Here is a 16,480-nt window from a genome sequence, read left to right as displayed (position 1 = left end):
TTCTTCTCCCTTGCTGCTATTATCAGCCTTTTCTGCTTTTCCAGTATTGAAGTATCAGCAATAATGTTAGGAAGGCAAAAGAAGAAATTGACATTTTTACCAAGAGTTCGGGCAACGCATGATAGTATCTGACCAACCACCATCATTATTAGACAGGACAAGTGAGACTTGCAGCAAATATAGTGTGAAGTGCTTCTGGATACTGCCAGACAGTCCCTTTCTTATTTAATCGCTTTTCTTTCCAGGATACTCCATTCCATTTCGAATAAGTTTTCTTATCTCAACAGTCAGTTAGCCTTCTGTAACCAGCGAGCATTTTCAGTCTTCATTGGGCAGTTTTTGGGTACCCCCCCCCCTTCCACAGTGGTGTCCCCCACACCCATCAAATATTTTTTGAACGTCTGCAAATCTTGAGCTTTTCCCTGAGCCTGCTGGTCCATAAGGAACCATAGCCAATTTGCTATAAGCGCACAGGATCTGATATGCCCAGTTATTATGTGGACCATTTTGTAGAAGCTTCATCAATTCATTTAGCCGTTAATTCATTTAGTGAAACAGATACGGAAGATGTGACCATTCTGCTGTCTACAAGTACTCTACAATCTTTATAGCACCAGGTTATGATTTTTTATTTGCTCAGGGGTTGTCTTTCTTCTCCTCCAACTGTTGCACCTCAAACTTTTTTATATTTGAAGGATAATACATTGTTTTCCTATGTTGTATTTTTCAATGCCTGGACATTTCACTGGAATCCTTTGACTGAAGGGGGGGGTCTGGAAAGCTTTTTAATAAATAAAAATAAATAAAAGCTTTAATAAATAAAAGCTTTTGAAATCTTCAGCTTAGTCTGCTGAAGATTTCAAAAAATCTGTATTAAGCGGAATAATGACCATTTTTGAGCAGGGTTGCTTAAATGTTGATGACACATTCTCCATATGACTTTGAATGGACTCCCTGCATGGAACTCTGGCTGGCGCAAGTCTTTGTGGGGAATAAGACGGATGAGACAGGAAAATGGAGGGAGAGGTGGAGAGATATTTTAAAATGTAAGTAGGGTTTCTTAGTGGTTTCTCTATTCTGGTTCTATTACTATCAATCAAGAGTTAGAACTCTAAAGGGCCACTCCTTCTCAGTCATGGCTAGGTTATTCTGAAAAGGCTATGCTGAGAGCATTCAATGTTCCTTTTCCTTTCTGGGAATAATTACAAGGCCCTCTCCAAGTTTTGGAGGGTGTTTTGACTAGATGGTGTTGCTGCTCCTGACAACAAATTAAAGTTAGGTCTGGAGGTGTGGGCTGCCCCAAACTTACTGCAGTAATAGAACATGAAGACACAAGAGCCCAGTTTTTCAACTTTCCCCTATTCTGTCCTAGGCTGAAAATGTGGGCAGCCTTATTGCAAGGTGCTGTAGGAACTGCAAAATCCATCCAAAATGGTCTCCAAAAAGAAAGCCAAAATCAGCATCTCTCAGAGGCCAGATGATGAGGGAATTAATAACACTACATCTGAAAGTTCAGGTGAGGAAATATCCTTAGCTGAGGTGTTTGTTTGTTTGTTTGTTTGTTTGCAAGGCCAGTAAGAATCTCACAAATTCAGTTAGGCTGGCTTCTGATTCAAGAATACTTTAGAGGCATACTTTTCATGGAAGAAGGGAGATGAATATTTTGCTTTCCTCCTGACCTTTCCCAATGTTTAATCAAAAGAGTTCATCCCATGTTTGCTCTGCACTACGGCAAAAACATCAAGGAAGGCCACCATGCTGCATTGCCAAGCATTTCTGGGTCATTTATTGCTAAATTATATTACTTAAAATGTGTATGATAATTGTGATTAGCAGTGGTTGCATCAAATGTGGAATTTGTATCTTTGCATCAATCTATATTGATTTTTGTTGAAATGTAAACAACTTAGTTTTTTTTAATACTGTTTTTATTTATTCTCATGGTACAGAAGATAAATTTTGAGAAAACAATTGTTACAACAATAAACAAGAAGTAACTTGTCCTGATAAAATTATAGGTGTCTTATGAACGTCTCCAAATGATGTTCTAAGTTGAGATCAGCAGCTATCTCGATTAGTCTTCTGCAAATATACAGCAGATATACAAAGTTCATATTGGCAATTAGCTTGCAACATGGAAAAGAGTCCACGAGCCAACCAAACATTATTTATTCAGCTCTCTTTTACCTAAAAAAAAAAAAAAAAAAAAAAAACCGAAATCAAAATACCCTGAAGTCACTTTAAAGAGAGACATGGTAAATAACAACAGCTATTACCAACAAAACTTCATTTGAGGCATAAAGATGCAACAGGGAGAGCCATTTTGCTCCACTAACCCTTAAGAAAAAAAGGCTAGGGAAAATCTATAAGCAGCAATTCCATCCTCACAGATAGTACTCAAGTTAGGCGCTTGAAAGATTGTATGTCTTGAATGAACCCCCAAGTTGAATCCTTTCTACAAATGAAGATATAGCACTTCAAAGTACAAGGTTTCTAAGGTAACATACGCTTTCCAAACATACTTTTCCAAATATACTTCCTGGTATAATGAGTTTGAAATATGCATGAATGAATTTCTTCCATGGTTCACAGGTAGTTTATCGTACAATCCTAAGTATGTGTACTCAAAAGTAAGTTTCACAGAGTTCAGTGGGGGCTTACTCAAAAGGCAGCGTTACACAATTGCGGCATCAATTGCTTACCCCCTAATCCGTACACATTGTGGATACAACAGTTGTCCATTCTGACACTGTGCTCTAAAATCAGATGCTGAACTTGAAGGTGAGCTGAAGTAGTACGCTTTGCACACAAACTCAACAAATTCTCCATGGAGGAAATACGGTCGACTGTCAAAACTCCATCTTAGATCCAAGTGATTCTTTGCCATCTCTTCTGCTGATAAGGTGCACGGCTCTTGGAAAATGAATGCAGTGTTAATATTCTCATGGCACAACTTTAATTAGAAATGTTTGCTTTTTTCTGATCTATGTACTACAACATTCATTAAAGTGGTCAGTTGTAGTTTTAGTCAACAAGAGGGATGTGGGTGGTGCTGTGGTCTAAACCACTGAGCCTCTTGGGCTTGCCGGTCAGAAGGTCGGCGGTTCGAATCCCCACAACGGAGTGAGCTCCCTTTGCTCTGTCCCAGCTCCTGCCAACCTAGCGGTTCGAAATCATGCCAGTGCAAGCAGATAAATAGGTACTGCTGCAGCGGGAAGGTAAACAACATTTCCGTGCGTTCTGGTTTCCGTCACGGTGTTCCATTGCACCAGAAGCGGTTTAGTCCTGCTGGCCACATGACCCAGAAAGCTGTCTGTGGACAAACGCCGGCTCTCTCAGCCTGAAAGCGAGATGAGCACCACAATCCCATAGTCACCTTTGACTGGACTTAACCGCCCAGGCGTCCTTTACCTTTTACCTTTTTAGTCAACGGCAATCAATAAGTTACTTTCTGCATGCTCTCCTCCCTGAGCTATGAGCCGTCCCCTTCTATAAAGCCTTACATCAAGTAATGTTGGCTTTTCCCAGCCTTTATTAGTTGAGCAACACCAGTCAGAAGCAGTGTGCAATGAATCAAGTTATTAAGGCATTTTCCAAGTTGTCACTATGCTGGGGGGGGGGGCGGAATAGCAACACTGTACAGTACCTATGCAAATTGGCGGGGTAGTCCAATGACCCATGGAACAGGACACTTTCCTCGAACCTTGCAAAAAATGGTATTCATGGCAACTATACTCTACTGATGAACCATGAGCATAGTCCGCTGTCAACAAGCCCATAACGACTCCATTTTTTATGGAAGGTGGAGAGCCACAGCTTTCATCTGGGTCTGCAAAATGAGAGAAATGTGTTTAAACAGAAGAGAGAAAGTGACCCTAAGAAAATAGTTTGCAGGACCAATTTGTGGCACCAGCCTTCTCCTCACAAGCCAGTTCTGAAGGAACACTCTTGGAGACATCTTGGAGTGTGTGTGTCCGATTGCTGTTTGTTCCGATTCGGTGCCAAACAGCAGATTTTCCTGGGCAAAGCAACAAAGAAAATTCCTCTCTTGGTCAGGTTTAATAAGAAACGAAGCAGAATCGTATCATACAAATGTTGCTAAACTTTTGTAGTCAAGGGTTGCACTGACCAATTGTCAACCCTCTGGGCTCTGCATGACAAAGTTGCAGTGGCCAATTTTTCTTTTAAAAAACACATTTAGGGGCTGGGGAGGCACAAAAACATATTGGCATCTCAGAGGAGAGGTCAGTAAAATAAATAAATACATTTTTAATTTTAAAAATAACCAATATTTTTAAAGCAAATAAAAAATGGGAAGTGGTGTGTATGAGAGCAATCTGTATCTCTCTCTCTTTTAAAAATAATAATTTCAGATTCATTAAAAAACACCTAACTAAAATAGACAAATTTGGAGTGACTTGGAGGATATAAAAATGTTTAGGCATCAGAATATTACAGTAGAGAACAGATAGGAACAGTCATATAGATAAATATAGACAGATACTTTGGGGGAGCCACAAAAAAAAATGTATTGTGGAGCAGACTGTATTGTGGAGTGCTGTAGATTTGGCATCCCTGGTATAGTGGGAAATGCACTGAGACTTGGAGTAGTGAAATCTGGATTGAAATGCCTTTTTCAGTGAAGTTTACAGGTGCACCTTATAGAAATCACTATGTATCATACCAATCTAACCACACAGGGGTTTGTTAGGAAAGTAAAACCCAGTTGTGCCATTCTGAGCTTCTCTGAGGAAGAGTGTTGTGCAAACAGGATTCAAATTGATAGAGCACAAAACTGCAGATCAAACATAATGGGTGGAATTCAATGTAGTGTTACCTTTTGAAACACATTTGGGATATTTTAATTCTCCCCGATTGCACTGCGCCAGCAACTGAGCATCGCCAGTCAACGGTGGTAAAACATATCCTGGCTTGCACACCAATTCAATAATGTCTCCGTGTAGGAAATATAATTCTTCTTCCAGGTTCCATTTCATTTCTACGTTATGATTTCTGATGTTTTCTTCATTGACCAAACATGGTTCTGCAGGGCAAAGGTCAATAATCAAGTGGCTTATACCAGGAACAAAGAACACAATAACTGGCATCCAATTATTCCCTCACATAAAAGCCTATCTGACCCAGAATGTTGACACTGGGGGGGGGGGGGGGAGATATCCTAACCTGCTAGTCAATATGATCTGCTTTTCTCAAACTATTCCACCCTAGAGACACTGACACAATCATGCCTGATGGTCAGCACTCTGCACGGCTTACAATAAATAAAAAGCGCAGTAAGACATCAAACGTTAAAAACTTCCCTATATAGGGTTGCCTTCAGATGTCTTCTAAAAGTCATATACCGTATTTTTCGCTCCATAAGGCGCATCTGACCATAAGGCGCAACTACTTTTTTTGGGGGGGGGGAATTCAAGAAAAAAGAGATATGCGGCTCTTGGGGGCTTTTGCGGGAGGTGGGGGAAGTGAGAGAGCCTCGCTCTGTCCCTTCCCCCACCTCCCGCAAAAGCCAGGGATAGCCGTGCAAAGCCTCCTCAGGGCAGCGGGATGAAGGCTCCCCGCTCCCTGAGGAGGCTTCGCGGGCTACCCCAGAGCCGCTCAGGAGCTTGTCAGGCTGGTGGGGGAAGCCCAGCTTTCCCCCACCGCCATTCCCAAAGAGCAGGTCGGGGCTGGCAAGGGAAGCCCGGGTTCCCCCCCCCCCCCAGGCCCAGGGAGCACACATTCGCTCCATAAGAAGCACAGACATTTTCCCTTAGATTTTAAGAGGGGGAAAGTGCGTCTTATGGAGCAAAAAATACGGTAGTTTTTATTTCCTTGACATCTGAAGGGAGGGGATTCCACAAGGTGGGCGCCACAACCGAAAAGACCCTCTGCTGGGTTCCCTGTAACCTCACTTTTCACAGTGAGGGAATTGCTGGATCTCAGTATCTGGGCTGAATGATGCTCCTTCAGGTATACAAGGCCAAAGCTGCTTAGGACTTTAAAAGGTCAGCACCAACACTTTGGATTCTGCTTGGAAACGTACTGGGAGCCAATTTAGATCCTTTAAGACTGGTGTTTTATGCAGTGCTTTTTCGGGGGGGGGGACATAGGGGTACGCATACCCCTAAACATTTTGTGAATCTTTGTATGTTTGTCCATATATTGTACACCGATTTGAACTATAAAATGGTGGTTTTCTTGTGTCAAAATGAGAGTACCTCTACTGTAAACATTTTTTTTAGAAAAAAAGCTAATTTGAACGTCTGTGGGAGCATGCACAAACACCCCGCTGCCCTCTTCCATATTATCAAGACCATCATAGGATTTGAGCACAAACCCAACTAGGCAGTAATCTTTGAGGTATAAAGTAGGGATCATTGAGGAGTGTCGCTTGGGAAGAGTTCTGAGAGTCAGATTGAGGGGTCTGGGGGGAAAGGCAATTAGAAAAGGGGTGGGTGGGCTTCATGAGCAGAGGTTGCAGCCCCTAGTAAAGTCGTACCTTGGGAGTCAAGCAGGATCTGTTCCAGAAGTCTGCTCAACTTTCAAAATGTTTGGAAACCAAAGCACGGCTTCTGATTGGCTGCAGAAAGCCAATCGGAAGCCGTGGAAGCCCCGTCGGACATGAGAGTACCTCTACTGTAAACATATTTTTTAGAAAAAAGCACTGGTTATATAGTCCCAGCAACGGTCTGGCAGCCGCTTTCGGGATTAGTTTCCGAGCACAATTCAAAGTGTTGGTGCTGACCTTTAAAGCCCTAAACGGCCTCGGTCCAGTATACCTGAAGGAGCGTCTCCACCCCCATCATTCTGCCCGGACGCTGAGGTCCAGCGCCGAGGGCCTTCTGGCGGTTCCCTCATTGCGAGAAGCAAAGCCACAGGGAACCAGGCAGAGGGCCTTCTCGGTAGTGGCGCCCACCCTGTGGAACGCCCTTCCAGCAGATGTCAAAGCGATAAACAACTACCTGACATTCAGAAGACATCTTAAGGCAGCCCTGTTCAGGGAAGTTTTTAACGTGTGATATTTTACTGTATTTTTGGTTTTTATGGAAGCCACCCAGAGTGGCTGGGGAGGCCCAGCCAGATTTATAAATAATAAATTATTATTATTATTATTATTATTTCTGAGTCACCTTCAAAGGTAGCCCCACAGAGAGCACCTTGTAGTAATTCCTACATTCTCCTCCAATACTTACCTAAACAAACTGGGGGGGTTGTCCAGTTTCCTTGGACACAGCGAATTGTGTTCGGTCCTTCTATCAGATGGAAGGGTTTACATCTGTATTCCACTACAGAACCAGTTTTGTAGCTTGCCAGTGAAGGATTGATGTTATTAAAAATAAAACTGTTTTCAACGATGGGTAGGAAACTGCAGCTCCCTTCAGTTTGTAAGCCGTGACGACCTTCTGTGCTTCCTGCCCTGCCAACATCTGAAAAATAAAAAAGGAATGGAAACAGAAGTCTCTTCATTGGCATCCATGCGTTTTATCAAATAATCATACAAATGACACTCTCAATTACAATTTCCTTCTGCATCTTTGCAGTTTCCACTTTGTCATGTTGAACGAGCATTAAGATTAAGTTGTGTGAGGTTCTGAGAGACAGTGGAGAATTTCAGAATTCACCCACAAGGAACTTCCTGGGTGCTGGTGCTACAAGTCAAACTCCTTGTCACCGAAAAGGGCAATTCTGATATTTATGATATTTGTGAATTCCTACATGGCACTGTCTCATCTGCACCTATTGGCCTAATGTGCTGATTGGCATTTAGCTATCCACCAGATTTTGTACTTTCTTGAATGTTAGAATGTAGCTAATTTAGTTTTTGTTGTTGTTGTTAATATATTTTTAATGTATATATAGTTTAAATTCTATCAATGTTTAATTGTTTTTCCCTATGTTTTTAGCTGTTCTTATTTTTATCTGTAAGCTTCCTTGACTCCCTGTTAGGAAAAAAGGCAGGGCATAAATAAATACATAATAACAACAATAAATTCTGGTTTATCAATAGTTCCGTAGTTCATACAGAAAGACCCTTAGCATTTGATATTCATGAATTAATTTAGCCTTTTGATAAAAATAGGCATTCTCTCAGCTGTTGATGAATGTGAAGGGTATCCAAGATATGCTTATTTAACTGGCTTGAGGGCTTTTTTGTGCCATCTGAAAACAAAACAAAACACTTTCTTATCCACAAATTGGACCTTAGGCTGGTTTGAAAAGAGAGGTGATACTGGTGGTTATTAGCTCCTTTACTTAAGAATGCATCAATCTGTGTATTTTGAGAGAAAATGCACGTTTAAATATGCATTAAAATTTTGGGAAGATTACAGCACAAATGGAACAGAGCTACGAGTAAAAACTTGTGAGAGTGATAGGGACCCAAGCAGGCATGTTTGCCAATTCCTAATAGGACTGTAAAGGATGCTCCTTCAAGGCAAATGAGGCACAGCTGAATTGTCCTGTTTGCCCTCATCCTGCCCCCATCTGCCTGCCTCACAACCTGTCATTGGGTGGGCCAAGAGGAGGAGGAGGAGCTTGGACTTGATATCCCGCCTTTCACTCCCCTGAAGGAGTCTCAAAGCGGCTAACATTCTCCTTTCCCTTCCTCCCGCACAACAAACACTCTGTGAGGTGAGTGGGGCTGAGAGACTTCAGAGAAGTGTGACTGGCCCAAGGTCACCCAGCAGCTGCATGTGGAGGAGCGGGGAAGCGAACCCGGTTCACCAGATTACGAGTCCACCGCTCTTAACCACTACACCACACTGGCTCTCAAGAGTGTGTGCTAAGGGAGAGGCTCCAATTCTAGGTCCGTTCTCAAAAGCTCTAAATTGACAACCTGCCGAAACGTAAGGATCTTTTAAATCCCCGGTGTCCGGTTTTGCAAGACAACTGACCGATGCATTTCGGAGGCGAAGTCCACCTGCCATTCTCACATCGGATTTCTTCGTCTCCTGCAATTTGAAAGGGATGCTCACACTCCAAACGCAATGTGTCTCCATGGCGGAACGTTCTTAAACTGGTTAGCACATTGGCGTGAGGGGGCTGAGGCGGAGGAGGACACTTGTTTCTTCTTTCTGGTTAAAAATGAGCGGAGGGGAAAGAATCAGGCTAGGTTCTATAACATCAAACAATCCTTTAGAAATGCCAGCATTGTATGTTTGGAAGAGTAACTCTCCTCCTGAGTAAGAATAGCTACTTATGATTAGCTGGACAGGGGATTTCTCATGTCTCTAAACCACAGCTGTCAATTTTTTAAGGGGAATTCCCTTATTCCGAATAGGATTCCTCACAAGAAAAGGGAAAAGTTGACAGCTATGCTCTAAACAAAGATCAGGGTAAAACAGCTTACAAAATCAGGGTTTATTTGTACACCTTCCTCTTCCGTTAAATTCAGCAAATCAATAAAAGGCAGCTCTCACTCCTTCTCCTCGAACAGCAAAAATCGAGAAAGGATGCCAAACTGGCTTTCAAATAGCAGAAAATTAAATTCATCAGTTTTCAGAAGTACAAGCAGTTCAAAAACCAAACAACTCTGCTACATAAAGACATGTAAACATTCAAAGTCTTTTCATCAGTAAAGCTTATTCTTCCCATTTTTCAACATATATAAAAGAAAATCATTGGCTGTGGTACTGATATTATGGGGGGACAGAGATTAAAAGGGGGGAAGCTGCTTTGCAGAATACATAAAACCCTTAGCTCCAATGTCATGATGAATTACCTTCACAAACTGGAGGTTCTGGGTACCAGCCAAAGTAATAGCACTGAATTAATTCTGACCCCTTTAATGAATAACCTTCCAAGCAGAAGAACTGAACCACATTTCCTTCTTCGTAGCTTCCCTTGTTGGGATCGACACCTCCGTGTTCAACAGGACTCAGTGCCGAACATCCCAATTCTAAGAAATGCAAGAATGAAAAAGAGCAAGGCTTCCATTTTCCATTTTTGAAAATGCCAGGTCCTTTGCCTGAACTTTAGCTTTAGCCCAAGCAAATGTTGTATAAGGCAAAGCCAAGACAGTCGCAGAAGAAGCATTAGAAATTCAACATACTGGTGCATTTGGGTGTCAGGGACCAGCCTTGAGGTTCACAATGTGCTTCTTCCATTGTGTGGCCTCCCGCCGTACGATGTCCGTCATCACATTCATATTTGAGCTTTTCCTTCCGGCTGAACATTCTCTGGGCTGTGTGGTAGCGGCCATGCACCAGGTCTGGTGCTGAGCACGTCTCTTAAAAACAAGAAGTGGATTGATGTCTTCAACATGAAATGGCAGAGCAGCCAGATGGACATTGGGAATAAGAAAGGAAGTGGGGGTGGGGAATAGTAAATAATTGCAGGCGTACAAAAACAAAACATTTCGTGGATTTATTTTGGGTTCTTTTTTTGAAGCCCCGAATGATCTGGGAGCAAAGTATAACTGGCAGGCGAGTGTGCAGACAAACAAAACAGGTGCAACACAATAGGATCAGCTTGGTCTCAGCTGATCTCAGATTGATTCTTAAGGCCTCCATTTGTTGCTGTAGAGGGCAAGGTGCAATCCTACTTGTGTTAGTTCATAGTGGTGGACAACATAAATTTAACATCAGCTCAAAGTAAGTGACTCCCAACTGGGTGGAAATGCAGTATAAAAACACATTCCCATTAGCTCCCCAAAACTGTGCGGCTAAATCAAGTAAATTTATTCGTAATTGTCAGATTGCATCATTTAAACCCACCACTTGTATGCATTATGTTCACACTCCCTCCTTGGCTCCTTTGGGAGGACCAGAGAGATATAAATCTAAACTTCCTCCTAGGCATGTTTAGCCAAAAGTAAGTCGTATTGAGTTCAATGGGACTTACTGTCAAGTAAGAAAGGACTCAGCTAGACTGGTTTTAAAAAAGCAATTTATATGTGTGTGATATGACATTGTACCACTAGACAGTGGACGTGGAGTCCCATTTTTCTCTACCTGTTTTCCCTGTTTACAGCGTTTCAAACTGAAAGGGTTCTTTGATGTGACTAGATCCAGCAAAGTGTACATCGAACTACAGTCTTAAATTGTGACATTTCTGTCAATTTGTGGTCTCTTGTGTCCCCTAACTCTTGCTGCAATCACCATATGAAACAAACAAACGAAAAAGATCCCTTGCTCTTTCGGGACAGCTCCTTTTGCAAAGCGAATTCATTTAAAAGGGACTTTCGCTTTTAAGACCTTACCAATCACATACAGCAGTGAACATGCCCCTGTTTTCTGTGTCGTATTTCTAGTGGAGATTGCTATAAACACTCGCTTGGTTTTGCTGACAATGCAGGGAAAAGAGCAGGCTGGCAGCTCCCTCTACTGGCAAGCTAGCCCAGTGATGGAAAAATAATAATAATGCTGGACGCAATGATGCTGGAAAACTTCCTGGTTGCCATAAATACCCAGTTTGATGCCCCAGCCCCCTACAAACACCACAATTTACAAAGCACATTTTACAAAATATTAATTTTAAATGTCTTTCCATTTTAGTTGTATTGCACAGGTGCCAACAAGGGGGAAGCTAACCCTTTCAGATTCCTCCTTCCAGCAATTGTCATCTAGAAAATGCCACTGCACCAGGTTGCAGTTACTTAGCTCGGATGTGCAAACAGCAGCTATTTTCCCTTCTCTCCTTGAATAGTACTGATTCCAGCTAGTCATTTATAAGAACTCTGTAACTAAGAATTAGTGCCTGGGTTTATTTTTTCTTCCCTCCTCCCTTCCAATCTCTTTTCCTTTTGCGTGATGTATTTTTTTATTGCAAGCCTGGGCTATCAAATGACTCATCTTTGTAAGCTGTTCTGCTCCCCTCCAAGAAAATTCAAGAGCTAAAAGGCTTTTATTGAGAATTCTGCTTCCAAAGTGTTTTGTTCTAGACTAGAGGTTTGGTGCCCATCTACAAATTTACTTGAAATAGCCATACAAAAACAAAAGTCCTTATCCAAGGTTAAAAAAAAAAATCTCTGGTGGATGATCACCAAATACATCAGGTGAGAACTTAGCTTTCAACTTAGGAACAACTCTTCAGGTGGGGTGGGAGGGGAAATATTATCTAAAGCCATACCTGTTGTTTCTGTACACTGTGGCTGAGCTGACCATCCACCTTCAAGACACTGTATAGTTTTATCCCTGGGACCTCCAGGAATCTGATAACCTGAATTACAGCTGTATTGCAGTCTCTCCCATATTTTGTAGGACATTTTCGTATCCGAGAAAACACCATTCTCCAAGGCGGGTTTGGTACATTTCTCTAAACAATCAGGTGTGTTGAATGAAAAGATGGAGAAAGCATTAGGCGATCCCTTCATTAACACATCTAGGTGGCACATAGAAATGACCAGGAGGTACTCATCTTAACATGCCTATAGCTCCATAAGCTACAGTACCCAGCAGGACTGGCCCAATACATTTGGGCACCTGAGGTGGACCCCCAAATGGCATCATTCAGAGAAGGGGTGAGGGAAGATCTACATCAGGGATGAGGGAGGGAGAACGATTGACATTGGGATCTGCTTCCTTAGTGAACCCTGCTATCTAAGGCACTTCCCCCCTCCCCTTGACCCCATGGGTGAGCCAACCCTAGTATCCAGGATGATTAGGTGTCACAAGCAGGGCATCATACAGTATAGGAAACGAGAAGATGAAGTGTACTGTAAAGGTAAAGGGACCCCTGACCATTAGGTCCAGTCATGACCGACTCTGGGGTTGCAGCGCTCATCTCGCTTTATTGGCCAAGGGAGCCGGCATACAGCTTCCGGGTCATGTGGCCAGCATGACTAAGCTGCTTCTGGCAAACCAGAGCAGCGCACAGAAACGTTATACAACTATACAGCATTAGCAAAGCTGTAACATATTGTTCTCATGTGCTGCACTTTCTGTGCCCAGCCCTTTAGCCCAAACATTATTTGAAACCAGCCTATACCTTCCCGCCGGAGCAGTACCTATTTCTCTACTTGCACTTTGATGTGCTTTCGAACTGCTAGGTTGGCAGGAGCAGGGACCAACAACAGGAGCTCACCCCGTCGCGGGGATTCAAACCGCCGACCTTCTGATCGGCAAGCCCTAGGCTCAGTGGTTTAACCCACAGCGCCACCCGCGTCCCACTGAAGTGTACTGTAGCTCTACTTAAAAATGTAACTTTTTTTTCACCTTTGAGCACCTCTCTTCTTAGCCTTCATTTCTCTCCCCCCCCCCCCACTTTGGAGTAGCTAAGCAGAACAAAGCAAAAGGAGTCTCTTACCAGTTAGAAATGTTAGTGATCATAGTGAGAGAACAAAGAGTCCATTTCTAGGAATGAAGGTGCTCCCAATTAAGGATTCCACCCACTTCCCCCCTTGTCATTCTAGTTACTTCCATGTCTTGCAACCTGATCTGCTTTCTGTGCTGCCACCATATCTGCTCTCCTTGACCATGGGCTGAGCGGCTGATCACTTTCCAGGAAAGGGAGTCTGTTCTCCCTCCCAAGTTCTTCTCCTAGCTCTTCACCACCTGGTTCTTCCCAACGTCGGTCTTCTGAACTATGTCCCTCTGCAAACCACTGTTCCAAATCTATACTGTCCTCCTGTTCCTGGGAAGATTCAGGATCAAGATTGGAAGCAGGGGGAGGGGTGGCTCCCACCATTCCTCCTCAGCACAGTCCCTGACATTATATTCAGAAATCCTTTGTGGATGTGGAGCTGAGGATTTGCACACTGCACTTTTCCATAAGGGCATTTCCACAGAAGCTGCTACTTTGCATGCACGAAATGGTGTGTGCGCATGGAGCAACCTCCCCAAGAACGTAATGGTGAAGCAGCACCCAGCAGGAGTGAACTCCCTTCTCACCAGCTGATGAGCGGAGGGTTCAATCCTGCTCTCTGCAGGGATCTGCTTTGTTGGAAGATTCCCCACAGAGAACACACAGGTGTGTGCATATGACATCAAGTGGCATTGAGCAGATTAACAGGTGCGAGTGGCTAGGGGGATATAGCCTTATGGGTCAAAATTGGTCCAAGGGGCATCGGTTCCCCACCTCTGCGACATGCAGAAAAAATGTGTTATATTTGGAAAGGCAAATCACATTGACTTACGGTAGCATTTAGGGACTGGGGCCCAGCCTCTCATTGTGCAGTTGATCTTTCCATTTTGACTTCCACTTTCTGTGGTATAGCCAGGCAAACAGAAATAGGACAGCTTCTCATCTTGCTTCATTGGAAAGTAATAGTTTTTAAAACTATAGTAATATGGGGCAATATTTCCATTTTTTATGCTCGGTAAGTCACAAAGCCTGCCTAGAAGAAATGTTCAGTGGGAGGTGTTAATTATTCAGCGTACAAACACACTTTAGGAAACAACGTGGAGTCAAATTCAGTTCAGGTACCCCTAACTTTAGAGGGGAGCGATCTGAAATTCAGCAGGCAGCCACTGAGAAAAGAGCCCTTTTTTGGAAGGCACTCTCCAAGAAAGCCCGCTTTATCCAATTGTTTGGTTGAAATGTGCCAATTTCAGTAGTAGAGTGGCTGACGCATTTTTTTTGGATTACGCGTCCTGTATAGATATGAGCTTTTTAAAATAATAATAAAATGCTTCTGGTGTTAAAAGTATCAACACCTTCCAGTCATGCAGAACAAGGGCTTTTTTCCAGTCAGAACTCACCAGAACTCAATTCCGGCACCACTGCCATTCTAAGAGATGGTGGTTGGATTTTTTGAAAATCCAAGCACATACAGTGGTACCTCTGGTTACATACTTAATTCGTTCCGGAGGTCCGTTCTTAACCTTAGCTAATGGGACCTCCTGCTGCTGCCGTGCCGCCGCACGATTTCTGTTCTCATCCTGAAGCAGAGTTCTTAACCCGAGGTACTATTTCTGGGTTAGCGGATTCTGTAACCTGAAGCGTTTGTAACCTGAAGCGTCTGTAACCCGAGGTACCACTGTACTCTCAACTGGATCACCCTTCAGCTGCATGCTTATTGACACTCTCATCGCAAAAAGGTTTGACTCAGAACTTTACCTTTGTGTGAAGGGAACGGGGTGTTTCTTTTTATTTGGCGTTTGCATTTATTTATTTAAAAAATTGTTTTATTTTGACAAAGTAATAACCATAAATAAATAAGAATAAAAGTGTGCACCCCACCACCAAGACCACTCCATTGTAACTATCCAACCTCCCAAATTTCCAACACCTCTTGTGAGTTTGACCCCTTTCCGCTTTAATAGTACAAATTCTACAAAAACCCTCCATATCTCCTCAAAATCACTTCTCCTGCATATTCCCTGTCTTACCTTAATGGCACATGTTAATGTATTGTTAATAACTATATCCCACACCTCTTTATACCATTCTTCCATTTAATATTCTGCTTGCCCCTTCTACTTCCTAGCTATAATAATTTGTGTAGCTGTCAATAAATTTATGAGCAAGTCCTTCATAGCCTGTGAACCTTCCACCCCATCGTAAATTGGACTTTCAGTAAGCAGGGTTTGTATTTTTGCACTTGGCGCCTGCCTCTTCAATGTTACCTTTTGTAAAACTAATAATGTTTTTTAAATAAAAAACCTTACCTTTGCAGAAGCCATGCAAAACATCTCCAGCAAGCAATCTATATGCTTGGTAATTTTCATTCAATAATGCTCTCCACCATTTCCTCCAGAACATACATTTCAAGGTCTGGTGCTTTTGACTTCTATAGCAACAGCTAGGCTAGTTGGAAGTGAGTTGTAGCATAAAGCATTTGGAAGGCACCAACTTGGGGAAGACTGGTATACTGGAATGGTGCATGCATATATACATTGGCCCGCATTATTATACTGATAGATTTTTGTTATTTTAAATTACAAAATAGGGAAGCGAACATACAGATTTTATACTTTTTAAAGTATACTGAATCAGTTCATTTTGATAATTTGTGGGCATTTATTGAAACATACTAATTGCAACTACCTCTACAAAGTGGAAAAGCACTTTTTAGAATACACAAGCCAGGTTTTTTTTAGCATCCATAGCAACAAAGGATTCAGTGTTTTTACCTTCTGCAAGACAGTCTCCCAATATAGCCAATGTAAATGGGAAAATCCAGTTCTTATATCCCATCTCGAGTAGTTCCTGCAAGCTTGTATTATCCCAACTGCTTGTGATTTACTCAGGGCATTTAGTTACTCATTTATCAGGAAAGCCCCCCTGGTTGTTTCCACAGTGTTAAAGTTTATTCTTTTAATAGAACTGTGTGTACCTATCTGTTCCCTTGGCATCTCAACAATATTCCTGCCTGATAGGCAGGTATGCATCTGGTAGAACTGGCTCAGAAGTTAAAACCTGAAACCATAGGTGGCCAATGTGGACTACAACTCCCATCATGTCTGGCTGGGGTTAATGGGAGTTGGAGTCAAGAATATCTGGAGTGCCTCAGGTTCATTGTCGCTGCTTTAGCTATGCTGTTTCAGAGAGGGGACCAGAGAATGAAAAAAGAAGCAAAATGATTTGTTGATGGGCAATG

The 16,480-nt window shown here is 42.6% G+C and overlaps 1 protein-coding gene across 3 annotated transcripts; it reads right to left on the bottom strand.

The window, feature by feature from the left end:
* Positions 1-1,910: 1,910 nt before the first annotated feature.
* F13B (coagulation factor XIII B chain) lies at positions 1,911-16,139 on the bottom strand. 3 transcript variants are annotated; one of them, XM_081914885.1, is made up of 11 exons: positions 16,014-16,139; positions 14,075-14,275; positions 12,070-12,255; positions 10,052-10,228; positions 9,722-9,898; positions 8,895-9,074; positions 7,194-7,427; positions 4,838-5,044; positions 3,647-3,829; positions 2,703-2,913; positions 1,911-2,187 (listed from the first exon to the last, which is right to left on the bottom strand). In XM_081914885.1, the coding sequence occupies exons 1-11, from the start codon at positions 16,075-16,077 to the stop codon at positions 2,184-2,186; spliced, it is 1,824 nt and encodes a 607-aa protein (XP_081771011.1). In that variant the 5' UTR covers positions 16,078-16,139; the 3' UTR covers positions 1,911-2,183. The 3 variants fall into 3 exon arrangements, with proteins under 3 accessions (XP_081771011.1, XP_081771012.1, XP_081771013.1); XM_081914886.1 differs by having other exon boundaries at positions 14,075-14,271; positions 16,014-16,104; XM_081914887.1 differs by lacking the exon at positions 14,075-14,275 and having other exon boundaries at positions 16,014-16,113.
* Between the last annotated feature and the right edge of the window lie 341 nt (positions 16,140-16,480).

The sequence above is a fragment of the Podarcis melisellensis genome, assembly GCF_964234715.1.
Source record: "Podarcis melisellensis genome assembly, chromosome: 6".
NCBI classification, from domain to species: Eukaryota; Metazoa; Chordata; class Lepidosauria; order Squamata; family Lacertidae; genus Podarcis; species Podarcis melisellensis.
The sequence above is the reverse complement of the archived record's forward strand: the minus strand, read 5'-3'. Positions and strand labels throughout refer to the sequence as shown.